Source organism: Dysidea avara, chromosome 5 (assembly GCF_963678975.1).
Source record: "Dysidea avara chromosome 5, odDysAvar1.4, whole genome shotgun sequence".
NCBI classification, from domain to species: Eukaryota; Metazoa; Porifera; class Demospongiae; order Dictyoceratida; family Dysideidae; genus Dysidea; species Dysidea avara.
Window position 1 is genome coordinate 36,374,495 of NC_089276.1, and position 18,136 is coordinate 36,392,630.

Consider the following 18,136-nt stretch of genomic DNA (forward strand, 5'->3'; position numbering starts at 1 on the left):
TTCTATGTTATCTTGTACTGCTATATGTGTTTTCTGTATCTGTCCAATCAGCACACTATTATTCGCCCGACAATATCTATGCCTGTTACCAGCTGATGCACAACAACACCAAGCCCACCTTAATTGCATAGTAAAATGACAGTCGCTCACTATCCCGCAACCTTAATATGAATGCAGCAAGTATCCCTTGAATGTTAACTGGCTCTACACTTAACATCTTTTAGTATAATGCATTTGATGACAATTATTTATAAGTAGCTACTAGCCACTATATAACAACTATGCAATACCATCCTGTATGTAGGCTGCAATTCGCGGAAAACTCCAGAAAATTAAAGAAATTGTAGCGGAACTCATAAAGCACTCCTGTGCTTTCCTGATCGATTTAACCACTGAAGATGACGGCTACAACTTGCTTCATTTTGCTGTCTACTACAAACATCCAGAAATTGTTGAATATCTTATTGAAAGTGGGGCTGGTAAGTATTGTGTTTTATGGCTTTTCTCACATGTTTTACACATGACTCACAATGTAATCAAGGTAGACGGTATAATGTTATTAAGATAAATGATGTATATAGCAGCAATCTGAAAAATACATCACGTGTATGCAGTACATACATATTGTACAGTATGGTAACGGCTACGGTATTTACAAGTTGAGCTGAATTCTGACAGAACAGTTAAAAGAGAAAAGTTCAAGAGAAATAACATTTCAGCCAACCATTACAATTAGTGGTGACAGTAAGGTGTCAAGAGCATACATGTGTGGTTTGGCTCCAATACAATTCTGAAAAGAAGCTTAACAGATAGTATACTTTATGAAATGTATGGTGAAAATATTGATTGGTCATAATATTGTGCCAGACATTTAAATGAAAAGATTTTGAAATGTTTTTAGCAAGTCAAGCACAAACTACAAATGAGCCAAAATTTCAAGAACTTGTGTACTTCCATCCATGAGCTATTAATTTTTCTTGTGGGTTCAGCTCAATGTGTACATACTATAACAGCATTTCTTCCTACACATCTGTTCTTTTATCTATTGTTAAACCAACTTTTTTTTCAGAAAACATTTAAAGAGATCTCAGTGCTCTCAAGTAAAACAGCATGCATGTTTAATGTTTTTGACACTACAAAACACATCATCAATTTTCCAGTTAGGAACAGAGGAATGACTATGCCCATGTCAACTATAATCATAGTAGACTGATGAAGCATTGAGCACAATTCTACATAGCATAAGTACCATATTACAGATTTGGAAATTGGAATTGTGAAGACAGTAACTTTGTACAACATGCATATGCATCCAAGATGCTACAATAGAACAGATATCTATAAGTCTTTAGTGGTGGTCCTGACACATGCCCAGTGCTACACTCCCTTCAAAAAAGTACATACAAAAGATCAATGTACCTTAACAGAGCAGTCAAATACTCTAATACAGCAGTCACCACACATATTAAGAAATATCCTCCACAGCTATTGCTGAGGATGAAAATTGCATCTCTGCAACACCAACCCATGAGCACACTTTGCTATATATGTGACCAGGCCTGCGAAAGTAGGGCATGTGGGCACATAAAAATTGCCTACTTTTTGAAACTTTGATGCGTAATAACTTCGTATTCCATTATTGCTTGACCATGCAATTTTCAACACTTATCCAACCTTTAATTGGTGTTAAAATACAAGTCACAGAATGGAAATATTCTATCCCAATACTGAGATATGAGATGTTAAGTGGTGGGGTGTAGTTTGTACCCACATACCCTATTTTCGCAGGCCCGGTCACATATCCTGCTAGGATTTTTTGCACTTTTAATGCAAATGTCATTCTTTACTTTAAGCTCATAACTGAACTCATGATTGTCACTATTCCGTACATGTGGCTCTTGATCAATACAGACCACTTAGAAAGCATTAATGATGAATTTTGTGCATAAAACAACTCTATATACTGGCATCAAATTTTTCAGTCCTAAAACACATGAGATAACTTTAGGGTCTGGGGCAGAACCCCCTGACCCTCTGCTTTATATAGCTGATTATGGTGCACCCCCTTGTCAACCATGGATCTGCTCCTGACTATGCTAATAAAATGAATCATTGCATGCTCCCTTGGGTTAAGCTTTCTATTTAAGCTTGGTCGGGTGCACCTAAATTTAAAGTTATTTTTTCAGATATTGAATGCATAACTAAAGATGATGAAAGGGATACCCCACTGATGTTGGCAATACGACACTATGATTCCCCTACTGATAAGAATACTGGGATACTCAAAAGAGAGGAAAAAAGCACTCAAATACTTAGCTGTCTATTAGACAAAGCAGATGTCAATGCACGTAATGCATCAGAAACTACTCCACTTTCATTAGCTGTACAAAAACAGAATGAAAATCTTGTTAAACTGCTTTTAGATAGTCCAAATGTCGAAGTCAGCCAAACAAATCAGCAAAGCTATACACCCCTTCACTATGCTTGCGCTGGAAATAATACAGAAATCATAACAATGCTGCTGGACAAAGGTGCAGACTTATTCAGCAAAACTGACAAGGGATACATTCCAATTCATATTGCCTGTCAGAGAGGGTCCGGTGAAGTCTTGGAGCACTTGATCACAAAATGTCCAAGTCAAAGACAGCAGCAGATGCTTGAAGCAAAAGACAACAATGGCAACACTCCTCTTCTGCTAGCAAAAGAGGCTCCAACTCAAGCAGCATTTAACCTTCTTCAAACTATCTACAAATGTGATAGCAATGCTAAAACAAATGGTGGTGACACTGTGCTACATAAATTTGCTAAAAATGATGATGGGATGTTGAATGCACAGCTACTGGAAGACACACGATATTTGACGATGATGGATGAGGGCAACTCAGCAAAGGATACACCACTTCACATTGCCTGCCAGGGTGGTCATTGGAAAACTGTAGTTGTATTAATTGAAAAGTAAGTTAATTAAGTGATGCATTAAATAGTACATATTGTAAATCTAAAAAGTCATTGCAATACTGTACAGGAATTTTGAAAAGAAGTTTTCACTGCAGTTAAGTGACTGTTCTATTAGAATAGTTAGTATTATCTGACAGTTGTATTAGAGTACATATCTTGATTTGTCACTCAAATTATAGCTCAGAATAATACTTTCTCAAATTTTTAATATTTTTATCTTCCAAAAATTTGCAGCCTCAATTTGGGAATTAACGCACATGTTCTCTATTGTGTAAGAAGCAATTGCTCCAGGATTTATAATGTCCTATTTCATGGTTGATCCTTGATTTTAGAAACTTGGAAACCTCACTAGGTACATCCTTGTAAGTACAGTAATTATTGTACATAATATAGAATCAATCAATTTACCTTGAAATTTTTAATCAATACTTCATATTTCTAACCAACTAACAGCTGTGTTCTCTGACCTTACATGTTAACATGTTAACATGTAAACAATTATATGTTATCAGAAATGCTGATTTTGAGCTGAAGAATGCGATTGGATACACACCACTAATGGTAGCCATTGTTGGTGGAAAGGGAGAAGTCGTGCTTCACATGCTGCAAGCTATTAAAAGAGTAAAAAGTATGAAATCACACCGAGAAATTTTAAACTTACCAGCAAAGAACAACAAAACAATTTTGCAATGGGCAATTGAGTCTGATTACACTGTTCTTGTTGAGGTAAGTAAAACAAACTGGTCTCTCAATATTATCCATATTACCAAGAGTGATATTACTTGTAGGCAACACTTCAGATTGACTTGCACCTTGCAACAGAGAGTGATCCAGACACTGGAAAAACACTCCTACACATTGCTGCAGCTTCTGGAGCACTGGGAACAACTACGGTACATGCATAGATATATATATATATTATATTAATGCATGTTCACTATATACTATGTGGGCACACAATAGGACTACATGATAAGTTTTACATGCAACCCAGCCATGAAATGTATAGAATGTCAAAAGATTTTATGGCCGCGAAATTAAGGATCACACTGTCTAGTCTATTAAATGTTGTTCTTCATTATTGTGAGCTGATGATCAGGGCTAATAGTAGTGTTGAGTGAATTATGTAACTGTATTAGTAGCTTTATAGATATGCACAGCTAGCATATACTATGCTTAGTATATTGTTCCTTGACTCCTTCTTATGATTTTACAAATCCTTTCTAAAATTAAATTTAAGATTTTATATACAACCTTGTAAGAATTCTGTATCAGTTACAAAGGATTCTCATGTATACTGATTTGAATTTTACCTAACAGATTCTCCTAAAAAGCAAATTTGGTTGTGACCTGATGCAGTCAGCTGACAATGACGGAAAGACACCTTTCATGCTTGCTGCTCAAAATGGACATATAGAGTAAGAAAGGTTTTTACCACAATCATTAGTAGTATAAAGTGATGATATAATCTACATGTATTGTGTGTATCCACTTTTGCATCATACAAAACAACCATTTGAGGACAAAAGTACACCTATCCTTTTTACCAACATTTTTTCTTGGCTGCATAGTCTATAACCACATATATGTACTGTATAACCCACGCAGTTATGGATCAGAACAACTACACTAAATATAGCGGTCTATCACAATTATGTATGCCTTGTATGTAAAGGCTTCTGAATAGCCTACACACTATAGTATGACTACACAAAATATATACCACAGTATTAAATTTTGATTTGGCACTACTGCAGTTGTGTAAAGATCTTACAAGATCCAGTGGGGAATTTGATGCTTTGCAATGATGACATTGATGATCTTGATCCTGGTTTAAACGTAATGGACAAAGAAGGTCATGCAGCCCTTCACCTAGCTTGCCTCAATGGACACGAGGCAGTGGTGAAGTACTTATGTGCCTGTAATGCTGATTTGGAAGCATGGTAGGCTCTATTATAAAACATTAAATAGGACATGTAGTTACTTACATGATCATTAACAGTGAAGGTGATGGTGGTACACCATTGTCATGTGCTGCAAGTGAAGGACAAAAGAAGGTAATAAACTACTTACTGGGACAAGATGTGGATGTTAATGGTGGATATAATAAGAGCAAGGTATTTTAATAAGTGCAAAATTCTTACATGAGCATTCAAAACATTCCAGACAACGCCACTGATATTGGCTTCCCAGAATGGGCATGAAATCTGTGTTCAAATATTACTGACAAATCCTCATATTGATGTCACCCTCAGGAACAAAGATGGGCATAATTGCTTGGCATTGGCAGCCCTTAGCAGACAGCAGTAAGTGATACTGTATATTTTTTAGCTTTAGGAATTTTTTCATGCAATCACACGAAGGCGATAGGGAGGTACTAGTACTAGTCCTTGGTGTAAAATAATTTGACCCCTAGAAACCCATTTAAATTGACAGCTGTATAAAACAAAAGTATATAAAGATGTTACCATTAGTAGTAGATCAATAACTGTGTATGCCTATTTAGGGAGGCAGCTCTGGCTATTGTTAATAGTCCCCACTGGCAGAAAGCACTAAAAGGATGTGATCAAAATGATGTGACACCATTGAGACTGCTAATTAAACTTCTACCAGGTACAATTACAGTATGCTCCAATGTCCATGTAAGATATTAACATTTAATGTTTGAAGATGTTGCTGAAGTTGTGTTGTACCGATGTGTCCAACAAATACAAAATGAGAAGGGAGAAGTCACTGCAATTGAAATGTCTTTTGATTGTCTGGATGATTTTCAAGACCCTCCTGGAGGAACATTCTACAAATGTTACCAGACATTGTGTGGAGGTGGTAGTGATCAAATTGGATTTACTGAACTATCTACACTACCTCAAACATCTTCAAATGACAATTTACAGCCTGTTGAATTCAACAAAGATAATCATGTGCTCCAATGGATGGTAAGCACAGACACATACCATAGCAGCTTGCAGTATTGACACTTTTATTCTTTAGGTGAAGTACAAACGTACCACTTTACTTCAACACCCAGTTACCAGAGAGCTACTCTCTTACAAATGGAGAGCATATGCCATGCCTGGTTTTATCATCAACCTGGGTATCTTTTTGTTGTTTCTAGCTACTCTGACATCATATGCAGTTGTATTGCCCCTGCCAAATGATGATGTGTGCCAAAATGACTCATGTGAAGGTAGGCGACTAAATAGACATCTGCAGTATTTTGAATCTTTGCTTTAACGTTACAATTACAATTAATATTGTTCATTGACAGGTTCTGACAGTGATCAAGCCTTTCTCAGATTTGCAGCTGTAGTCCTGTTGGGGTTCTGTATTGTACGCATTATACTGGAAACACTTCAGTTGATCAATCGCAAACTGCAATATTTAACAGAACCTGAAAATTACATGGAAATCTTATTAATTGGTTGTACTACTATATTTGCTCTTGCAGGACATATTGAAAGCTGCTTTTGCGTACCCAACTTTGTTTGGCAGATTGGTGCTCTGGCTTTGTTCCTTGGATGGATTGATTTGGTACTGTTCCTAAAGAAATTGCCTTTAACAGGGATACCAATAAACATGTTACAAAATGTTGTATACACTTTCTTGAAATTGATCTATCTGCCAACAATCCTAATCATATCATTTGCACTGCCTTTTTACATGTTGTTTGCCAGAGTAAGTATAACATGTAGCTACGTATGCCTGCTGAAAAGTACAACATATCTGTGTTCAATATAGCAAGAAGTTACTACCACATATGGTACACCAGCCTATTCATTGATGAGATCTTTAGTGATGACTACTGGAGAGTTGGATTATTCTGATTCCTTTCAGTTTGGGGATGATGGAGAAGAGATCCATTATGACTTCATGTCTTACTTCTTGTGGGTACTGTTTATTGTACTAATGCCAATACTATTTGCTAACCTTCTGGTGAGTGATGTTCCTGCCGTTCACTAACATTATTTGCTCTTCTGTACATACAGATTGGTCTTGCTGTAGGAGACACACAGAAAGTAGAAGAGAATGCTACCTTGACTTATTTAGGTCTTCAGGTACAGACAATATTATACCACAAGCCTATATCTAAATTATATAACAGCTATGGTGCAAAATTCCAATAGGAAAACATACTGTGTTGTATATTGAGTTTTGTGTACAGCAGACACCAGTAACAGATTAAATAGTTTCATTTTTATATAGTATACCATTCAATACATTTGTATCAGTTCCATAGAGTTTCTGTGATCAACATTCTCATTTAAAATTTGCATTATAGCACAATTCCTATCTTACTGACATTGCAAATGCATGTTGCACTAGTAGCTACAGTGTACAGCAAGTAGCATTTTAATTTATTTAAATTGTCACTTACATACACACAGGTTGATTTAGCTATACATACAGAACAGAAGTTACCCTGGGTCAGACGAAAACTTAAGAAAACTTCACTCAGAGTTGAAAAGAATCCTACTCTGCCATTCTGCTTGTCATGGTACTACAAAGTTTATGAGAAACTTTCAGGAAATTCCTTTAAGCAGTTGGAAAAGAAAGTCACTCAACTGGAATCTCAAGAGAAACTACAAAACCTGTTGCAAGGGATAGGGGTATGTATAGTTTTGAACAACACAGTTGTCTCATAAGGGTGACTGTTTAGCCACTGAGTACTTACATAACTCTTACAACTCTTTATGCTCTCATTAGTCACTATACCTTACCATTTCTAACCAGGCATCTTCCACATACATTCAATTTACTAACTTGATGGTAACTATGTATTATTAACTGGGAAAAGCTATAGACTTGAAATTTGGTCGGTGGTGATCACCAACATAGTTTTAATGAATGCAGTGAGTTTCAGAAGTATACTTGAACACTAAGTTATGGTCCTCAAACTTATAGAATTGGATGTGTATGGATGACCCCTTTTTGCAAATACGATCACATTCTATTACTAACTACAAGTTATCAGATGATGACAATTATCAGTTATAATCACATGTGGCCATGGTGAGCAGCAGTCACCATAATTATAGTGAAGCAGAAAAAAGAGCTTAGTGTATTACTCAACATATCCGCCACTGTGTATAGTACATACACTCCATTCTTACTTCACCCAAAAGTGATTGCTCAGAGAATCCAATTGTGTATAGAGAAATAAGCACAAGTAATCTTGAATTAAATGAGTGATGTCAATAATGGCACTGATTTGAGCATGGTATCCAATTTATGAGAAATCTCTTGGATACATTTCATGGATACACCAGCTTTTAATCAAGCATATGTATGAAATATAATTTAGCTCTATATGGCATGCATTATATTAAATACAACTTCTTGTTGCAGGTATTAGAACCAATTGATGAGGTTAAGGCTCACATCCAAAGGAATTCAGATGCTATGACTATCCTACAAAACACCATTGACCAAATGAAGGTGGAGTTTGAACGTGCTACATCACAAGATGATAAGATACTGGCAGCCATTAAAGAACTCAAACAAGATATGAATAAAAAAGGCTCTTCATTGTCTTCTGCTCGTTCTCGAGCTAAGAAGTTATTTAAGAATGTAATGAAAAAAGCAAAAAAGTAACTAAATGCCATTCATAAAGAACTGCTCATGTTTATAGTAGTAGTAGTATGCTTGCACTGTTTAGATATATACACACACTCATTTATAGCAGTGTTACATTCCATGTATCAATTATTCCCCCTGTACAAACATATTTGAATTTAAAAATTGCTATCTTTAAAATAACAGAGGCTTTACGGTGATACGATTATTACCTACAACATATTATATGGTCATCTAAATGTGAAAGAAGCTACCTTTTATATACAAAAGCATGGACAGCAGTTAGAGAGCACTCTTTTAAACAATTTGCTTTTGACAGAAATATATTTTATGTCAGTAGTGAACAGCTGATTGCTGTAGGTTGGTATTATTTGAAAAAATTATGCTAGAAACAAAAAGCACTGGAACTGTAGCCCATAACAGTACATTTTCATTACCAGAGATAGAAGTATGCCATGAAAGTCTGTGGTCTTTTCATAAAGTTATTTGCCATGATAACCAAATCATGGCCATTCAAAGACATTTCATGCCAATTTTTTTAAGGCCAAGCTCATAAAAATTTAGAAGTTTTGTAATACTGTACACTTTTCAGGTCTATAACCATACAGGAAATGGTTTAGATGAATCTCCTGCTGTTATGGCTCTTCACTGTAGTAACATCGATTAACAAAAGTAGGCTCAGACAGAACCTTAATTGCTCTCAATTTCATTTCACTTATGTAGCTATATAGTACTATTAGTTTTGCAGAAGAAGTTACATATGATTGCAAGAAGATTTAGTGAACACCTTATAAACTGATTAGTTATCTATTTATCTATGATACCTGTAGCTACCAGTGGTAAGTTACAGTATTGGCATGTTGAAGTTGACAATGAACCCTTTACCATGTTGTCCATAACAATTCACGATTACTATACAGCTAGTGATGTTACTAGATTCACAGCTATATTCAGGGGCAGATCTAGGATTTTTTGATGAGGGGGGGTAAGGACATATAGGTAACTAGCCAGACATTAGAAGATACCAAGCCTTCTCACAAAACCCTAGTGGTAAGATTCCATGGTCAAATTAGCTGTTTGGAATAATGACTACATAAGTGTGCAAAGTACACTAGCAACCTAGGGGGATCTGGGGACATGCCCTCCAGGGTCTCTAGGATATGTCCATTCATCATAACAGAACATACTAGCTGCTGACCCATAATTGAAAATTTTAGGTATGCATATCAAACAGTACAGTAGTGTACTGTTTAAGTAGGGATTCCCGTAAAAATGACATGTGCTGCCTAAAATGTGCTGCCTAAAATGCCACCTTTAAAAATCATCCTAGAGACATCTTACACCATGAAAATCACTTTTACAGAATAATATTAGTCCATCTAACATGAAATACAGCATTAAAAACAAGAAAACATTTATCAGTGACCAGTGATTTTAAAATCTCCAAAACTTGAAATTTCATCACACTTACTCACTCACTCACTGACCACAGTTGCAAGCCTAGACCCAAACAAAGCAGTGCACGGTCACCATTTTACACCACAATAACAAACTCACTGGTGGGATGTGCCTTTTGGGGTTCCGATGAGTGTATGCCCTGTGTGCCTTGTCTTTCCTTTTATCTTCAATCAGGTTGATTGTCTTCTTCTTCAGGCATCAAAACCATACCGAGGCATTAATTTTCCACATCAATAGTTTTCTGTAGACACCCAAAATTATTTCAGAAAGCACTTATGCTGTTGAAAGAGCAGAGTGCTTATAAATTCAAGTGTTTCACATGAAACATTAAGGCTGCTGAGTTGTCACTTTGACTTTTGCCAATGCCTGGACTGCAATTGACAAATAGATTTGTTACTTAATAGATGGACTGATACTTGACGGTTTGTTCCTCTGAACACACTAACTCGGCCACTCAATGCTGGATGGTGAGATTAGTGAGTGATTGGATAGCACTTGAGTGGAAATTGTACTGATTACTTCATCCTGTTAGTAGAGACTAAGCTCCAGACAACTGAAAGGGCCTGTTTGCTTGAATAACGTCTGGCCTGGGTAAATAGAATGCGGACCATCATACTGAGACAGGTCATAGATCTGAGCACCACTGCTACTACAATCAAAGGTAAGCTATGCATGCTACTACGGGCCTATGTGCTTCCAATTTTGGCGCAGTACGTACTTTAATACAGGAACTAGCTGTGCTACAGCAAAAAACTAAACAAACTAGTATTTTAAATATTATTAATTTAAAAAATGAAGTAAGGGATCTATGCAATAAAAAGTAGTGAAACAAGAGATGAATGATGGTATCACAACATAGCTCGATGGGAAAGTCCCTGCTTTGGTATATTAGCTATAATTTTCTCAATGCAAAAGTAGGGACTTGCCCATTGAGCTATGCTGTAATACCATCATTCATTTCTTGTTTCACTACTTTTTATTACATAGATCCCTACTTCATCTTTTTTATTAACAATTTTAAAAAAAATACTATATATAATTAGGCTTGAGTCTATTATGGTCCAAAAATTTGCCTATTATGCTTTTTGGTATTTCCCAAATTTTTGCCTATTATGCTTGTTTTTACGCTTTTTAGAAATGTATTATACTTTTATTTTGTGTGATTTTTCTTTGTGCAGAGAAGTTCTTCATATAATAGAATGTAAATGGAGAAGTGTCATTTCAACTGCAGCATACAAATAATAGCAATAGCTTGAAATTGGGATTTACTAAAGAGTTGGTAGGCATATTAGAGCAGGGGTGCATATCTATAATCCCTCAAAAGCTATAAGGATTTTCTTGTGTAAGTTTGTATGCAAATAATTATGTAGAAAATATTATCTAATCCAAAACAGCCAAGCTGTAAAAAAAGAGTGCGGCCCTGAGAAAGGCTATGGTGAAAAAAGATGTGAAATCCAAGGTGGCGGCCAAGAAATGGCTGTGATGGTAGGTTAATGGTAAAAATTTTAACAACGACAATTCAAGTGAATTTTGTGCCAAGACCAAGCGGCACCAAATTCACTGAATTGTTGTTATTAAAATTTTTACCATTAACCTACCATCACAGCCATTTCTTGGCCGCCACCTTGGATTTCACATCTTTTTTCACCATAGCCTTTCTCAGGGCCGCACTCTTTTTTTACAGCTTGGCTGTTTTGGATTAGATTTCACTTCTTTTTGTATTTGTATACCCCAAAGCCGGCCTATGGCCGGCTTTAGGGCTTTTTAACCTGTCATTTTTTTCTTTACTACAGGAAGAAGAAAAGATGAAGCAGGGTGATTTCTTTGTAGCTGACCTCTCTGCAAGGTGATCCTTCTAGCTGATCCCTCTACTGGATGACTTGTTTGTAGCTGAACTCTCTCCAGGGTGATTTGTTTGTAGCTGAACTCTCTACAAGGTAACTTCTTCTAGCTGATCTTTCTACAGGGTGATTTGTTTGTAGCTGAATTCTCTACAGGGCGATTTGTTTGCAGCTAAACTGCTGAACTCTCTACAATGTAACTTCTTCTAGCTAAACTCTCTACGGGTGGCTTGTTTCTAGCTGATCTCTCTACAGGGTGACTTGTTTGTAGCTTAACTCTCTACAAGGTGATTTGTTTGTAGCTGAACTCTCTACAAGGTAACTTCTTCTAGCTGATCTTTCTACAGGATGACTTGTTTCTAGCTGATCTCTCTACAAAGTGACTTGTTTGTAGCTGAACTCTCTACATGGTAGTTTCTTTGTAGCTGAACTCTCTACAATGTAACTTCTTCTAGCTGAACTCTCTACAGGGTGACTTGTTTCTAGCTGAACTCTCTACAGGGTGATTTGTTTGTAGCTGAACTCTCTACAAGGTAACTTCTTCTAGCTGATCTACTTTTCTACAGGGTGATTTGTTTGTAGCTGAATTCTCTACAGGGCGATTTATTTGCAGCTGAACTCTCTACATGGTAGTTTCTTTGTAGCTGAACTCTGTACAACGTAACTTCTTCTAGCTGAACTCTCTACAGGATGACTTTTTTGTAGCTGAACTTTCTACAGGGTGATTTGTTTGTAGCTGAACTCTCTACAAGGTAACTTCTTCTAGCTGATCTTTCTACAGGGTGATTTGTTTGTAGTTGAATTCTCTACAGGTGATTTGTTTGCAGCTGAACTCTTTTACATGGTGGTTTCTTTGTAGCTGAACTCTCTACAAAGTGACTTCTTCTAGCTGATCTATCTACAGGATGACTTGTTTCTAACTGAACTCTCTACAGTGTGATCTGTTAATAGCGGAACTTTCTACTGGGTGATTTGTTTGCAGCTAAACTCTTTGCATGATTGTTTCTTTGTAACTGAACTCTCTACAAGGTGATTTCTTCTAGCTGATCTCTCTACAGGATGACTTGTTTCTAACTGAACTCTCTACAGTGTGATCTGTTCATAGCGGAACTTTTTACTGGGTGATTTGTTTGTAGCTAAACTCTTTGCATGATTGTTTCTTTGTAACTGAACTCTCTACAAGGTGATTTCTTCTACTGATCTCTCTACAGGATGACTTGTTTCTAACTGAACTCTCTACAGTGTGATCTGTTCATAGCGGAACTTTTTACTGGGTGATTTGTTTGTAGCTAAACTCTTTGCATGATTGTTTCTTTGTAACTGAACTCTCTACAAGGTGATTTCTTCTACTGATCTCTCTACAGGATGACTTGTTTCTAACTGAACTCTCTACAGTGTGATCTGTTCATAGCGGAACTTTTTACTGGGTGATTTGTTTGTAGCTAAACTCTTTGCATGATTGTTTCTTTGTAACTGAACTCTCTACAAGGTAACTTCTTCTAGCTGATCTCTCTACAGGGCAATTTGTTTGTAGCTGAATTCTCTACAGGGTGATTTATTTGAGCTGAACTCTCTACATTATGGCTTATTTGTAGCTGAACTCTCTATTAGGTACCTTCTTCTAGCTGATCTGACTACAGGGTGACTTGTTTGTAGCTGAATTCCCTACAGAATAACTTACAATGTAATATAACTGAGTAAATTATAAATGCAGCTGAATGCTTTATTAGGGTGACTGTTCTATTAGAGTATCTCGATCTCGCATTTGCTGCACCTAGTTGACTTTCGAATCATAACTCAGTGATTTGTAATCTGATTCTTCTGTACTACTGCAAGGACTTTCTATGATGATTATTCCAGCTACATACTGATTTTCAGCTCGTTGCTCTAAGCGGTTTGCCTGGTAGACACGAAAACTAATAGTTTTTTTATTCATAAAAATCGACCGCGTAATTTTGACACAGGTTGGGTTTCGTGTCATATCTCCGTGGTCTTTATCCCGATTCGTTTCAAACCACAAAAAGGCACTCCTACGATGGTTGCTCCATCTACATATCGATTTTCAACTGATTCCTTCAAGGCGTTTACCCTGTAGGCGTGACAGACCTTCGACCTTGTTTTACGCAAATAATCGGTCATAACTCCGTGAATGTTCATCGGATTCCTACCAAAGTTGGTACGGAGATCCGCCTTAATGAGCCCTTTAAGTGTGCCAAATTTCAGCCAAATCCGAGCACGCATTCGTGTTTTATGGCGAATTTTGCGAAGTGTGCGAAATGAAGAAGATGAAGAAGAAGAAAAAAACGAAGAAATTAAAACGAAATTTTGTTCGCTCGTATCTCGGAAATGGCTGGAGCGATTTTCTTCAAATTTGGTATGTAGTCTACCCTAACTGGGCGGCACGTCTCCAGCAAATTTGGTTCCAATCGGATAAGGGATCACAGAGCTACATAGGTGTGAAAATTGCGTTTTCTTTCTTCCTGTTAATATACTCACGGTGTGGCGCGCCGGCTTCTTGGGCCGCACGACACACTATCGTGTGTCTTGATGCATGGTTTCTGATTGATCTTCCGATTTGTAGCAATTAGTATTCAAATAACTGCTCAGTATAATATGTGACTTGCATAATAGGTTGCATTTGCAGCACCATGCCAAGTACATATTAGCCTCCTGGGGACAAACATTTAATTGGTTCTCGTTCTCTCTGTTGCATGCGATGACTGTTCTATTAGAGTGTTTGACTGACTGTTCTATTAGAGAATCTCGATCATTCTGAAACATTTTCTTGGTTTGGTATTTACATGTCTCACTGCAGACCTGCAGAGACTTCACTATTTTCAATGTCCAGACATTCACTAGCTACACTGACTCACCACTAACTTTACTATCATCAGAGCTTCTAGCTATTGTATTGTCTCCAATCGAGCTTCCAATTATGATTATGATTATGATTACTGAAAACACAGTTACAAACTGATATGTTCAGGTAAGGAAAACCATTACAAATCACATAGATAAGAGTCAGTTATAATTTATCTAAAAATACTTGTAGAGATTGGGATTCTATTGTGTCAGTTGGTAAATTGTTCCAATCGCGGATAGATTTGGGGTAATAGCTGAATTTATAATGATCTGTTCTAGCAAACGGAATCTCAAAATGGAGGGGTGGTGGTGGCGGGTGGGATATGTGGTGTTAGTGAAATAATTTGGGGCTGTTAAGACTGATGAGGAGTAAACAATGTTGTAGAAGACTTTTAATCTAGTCACATATCGTCGGTGTTGAAGTGATGGCCATTGTAGATCTGCTAACATAGATGTAACACTACTGTTATATCGGTAGTCTGACTTGACCCAACGAGCAGCACGTCGTTGTACCATTTCTATACTTTGTATCTCCTTCTGCAAGTAGGGGTCCCATACTGCCGATCCATACTCCAACAGTGGTCTCACTATACTGGTGTAGGCTAAACATTTAGTTTCTGCAGAACATCTATAAAGGTTACGTTTAACAAAGTTTAGCATCCTTGTTCCAATAATCATCATATCACATTTTATTCAAAATCAGACGATGAAACGTTCTACACACAATTACTGAAGTTCACCTAAGGCCACTCCAATTGGTAATCATCTTTCTGGTCCACCGCCCGCGTCCTTTTTGGACTTCAATGTGAAATTTCAGAAATACATGGGTAGCTAAGGCGCATCAGCTTTTAAAAGCCTGGATTTCAGAACAAAATTTGGGCTGCAACAAGTATGCTAAATCTAACTATCTAAGTGCCATAATTTGTAATTTATTGAAAACCTGCAAGAAATGGGCAGCTTGTATAGTACGATCGATATACTCTATCAGTATAAAATTACGAAAAAAAAAACTCTAATTGAGCAGTCACTTCATTGTTGCTTTGTTACTGAATTTCGCCCGCCCGCACCTAAAACTGATTTTCAAAGGACCAGAAACATAATTACAATTGTAGTGGCCTAAACTGCTTTGCCATGCCTGGTACTAGTTGGCACATGAGTACATGTGTCCTATAAAACTCAAACCCACAATGAAAAGTACTTATTCCGTCAAGTGCAAATTTGTACATGTAGTAGCTACGACTGTGGTGCATTTTTCTACTCGTCATCAATAATCATTTCACCATCCAAAACAGGTTAGCCATTGAATTTTGACTGTTATAGCATAATTATCGTGGCGGAAATTTGCCCACTATGCCAGCATTATGCTTTATGCTTTTCATCCCCTATTATGCCGGCATAATCGACGCAAGCTTATATATAATACATCCAGTGGCTGCACTCATATTGGCTTGGGTGATTGACCGCCCTGTACAGACTATCAGCCTGATAAGTGTAAAGTGTTACATATTAGCTGACGGAATTCAGGCTTTGCCTGATATGTATACCTGCGGCCCTCAGGCAGTCAGGCATACATATCAGGAAAAGTTCTCATACCCGTGTTACAACTATAAAAGGTTGTTTTTTTTATATGACAAACTTAGAGGAAAATTTATTATAGACTGAGGTATGGTAGATCATACATTTGGTAGGCAAATGTCACAGCTCGGTATAGGCTGAAATTTCTTGTCAGTGATCAATAGTAGGTGGTGTTCTCTAGGTGGCAGAAAGGAAGCTGCTTGGCGGTGCTGTTTTATATTGGTTATTCCAGTAACCTTTTCCAGTCTATATGCTAGGCTTTAATTGTACTGCAAACCTTAGAATAACATACAGTTAGCTATTGTCGTGCAGTTAATAATGTGTGTGCGCGTGTGTGTGTACCACTTTCACACCTCAGATCAAAGGAAAGCCAGTGCATATATATCACATATTGCACTGGCTCAAAATGTTAACGAGATATAGGCACTGCAGCCAGTGCGTATATCTCATTAAGCAGGCATTGCATATATCACGTTAACCCTTTCCAAGAAATCCTCACATTTCTTTGATGTCCTTAGGAAAAAATATGAAGTTCACTAAAGGCCCAGATAGGTAAGCTCGCTTGTATTCCATTCCATTCTATTCTATTCCATGCTTTGTGATTGGGACATCTCCATATTCAAAAACTTGTGGAGACAATCAGTGAATAAGCTATAGTACTCATTCTCACCTTAACCCAACATTTTTAAAACTTGTAGGTTGATGAGAATAACAAAATGCTCTCCATCTGAGTGGTTTTCATGGCAAAATCAGTCATGCATCCTGATCACATGAGTATTAATCAATTCCCACAATCGATTTCGGCATCAACGTCTATATAATCACTTCCCAGTTGTAGCCTGGCTACATTTTGCTACATTTCGTATGTATCCCAGCTAGCTAGGATACATACAAAGTGTAGCTCAGGCAGTGGATCCTTTGATCTGAGGTGTGAAAGTGTTACATATATATATATATATAATATATATATTATTGTATAGCTAGTCAACAATCAACATAACCCACTAAATCATAGGCACCATAAAAGGGAGGGGACTCTCAGTTGATCAGGGAATGAAATGTGTAGGTGAGTGAACTTCAACTAGCAGATGCTGTTTATTAAGATCCTTTTGAAGTCACTGATTTTATCTGATTTACACTATGTCCTGGGCACCAGGGGTGCATTCAATATATTCAATGGCTGTAGAATTATGCATTTGACTAAGATTCAATCTCCATAAATTTGACCATCATATGCTTACCTTCAGTGGATGAAATTCTCCCATCTTGTTGAATTCCACTGCATCTGTGCTATGTACAGTCAGTACATCTCTGTTAGAGGTATTCGATTTGTCCCTTCTATGATATTTTTGAAGTCATGTCACCTATGATATCAGAACTCCAGTGTATTTTGTGAATTCCACCCATTTTTACTCAAATTTGTTCAGACATAAAGCCATTAATTCATATGTGGAATTCTCTGCCATCAGAGCTAAAGGAAATTAGCACATATAACAATTTCTACATTGGTGCTAGAACGTTTGTGCTATCCAATCCACAAACTTAATTTCTGTTTTTTTTGCTCTTGTTTTGTTTCTTCAGAATTTTGTGTTGTCCTGCTTATTTAATTGTCCTTGTAACTGTATGTGTGTTTACATGTCTTTTTGTTACTCCAACAAGGAAGAACAGCTTTGCTGATTGCTTCCAGAGAACTGATCAATTAATCAATCATTCAATAAATTGACATCAATCAATCAGGTGTATGTAGGCAGGATAGTGTGTGTTTGTCAGAATTAAAGTGGAATTAAATTTCTGGGAGGGGTACTAAAAAACCAATAAAAATAATATACTGCAATAAATATTTTACTAGATCTAAAGAAGAAAATAAA

General features: G+C 36.9%; 1 protein-coding gene across 1 annotated transcript in view; it reads left to right on the plus strand.

Moving 5' to 3' along the window:
• The window catches only part of LOC136255580 (transient receptor potential cation channel subfamily A member 1-like), a 15,602-nt gene extending 6,902 nt beyond the window's left edge, over window positions 1-8,700 (plus strand). Inside the window, exons 2-17 of the mRNA XM_066048382.1 lie at window positions 305-479; window positions 2,187-2,955; window positions 3,471-3,684; window positions 3,747-3,851; window positions 4,279-4,376; window positions 4,716-4,901; window positions 4,961-5,075; window positions 5,125-5,264; window positions 5,465-5,571; window positions 5,629-5,894; window positions 5,950-6,145; window positions 6,227-6,633; window positions 6,697-6,891; window positions 6,945-7,013; window positions 7,344-7,565; window positions 8,305-8,700. Of these exons, the coding sequence (XP_065904454.1) occupies window positions 305-479; window positions 2,187-2,955; window positions 3,471-3,684; window positions 3,747-3,851; window positions 4,279-4,376; window positions 4,716-4,901; window positions 4,961-5,075; window positions 5,125-5,264; window positions 5,465-5,571; window positions 5,629-5,894; window positions 5,950-6,145; window positions 6,227-6,633; window positions 6,697-6,891; window positions 6,945-7,013; window positions 7,344-7,565; window positions 8,305-8,550 (3,510 nt within the window). The 3' untranslated portion in view covers window positions 8,551-8,700. The remainder of the gene's footprint in view (window positions 1-304; window positions 480-2,186; window positions 2,956-3,470; window positions 3,685-3,746; window positions 3,852-4,278; window positions 4,377-4,715; window positions 4,902-4,960; window positions 5,076-5,124; window positions 5,265-5,464; window positions 5,572-5,628; window positions 5,895-5,949; window positions 6,146-6,226; window positions 6,634-6,696; window positions 6,892-6,944; window positions 7,014-7,343; window positions 7,566-8,304) is intronic.
• Window positions 8,701-18,136: the final 9,436 nt, after the last annotated feature.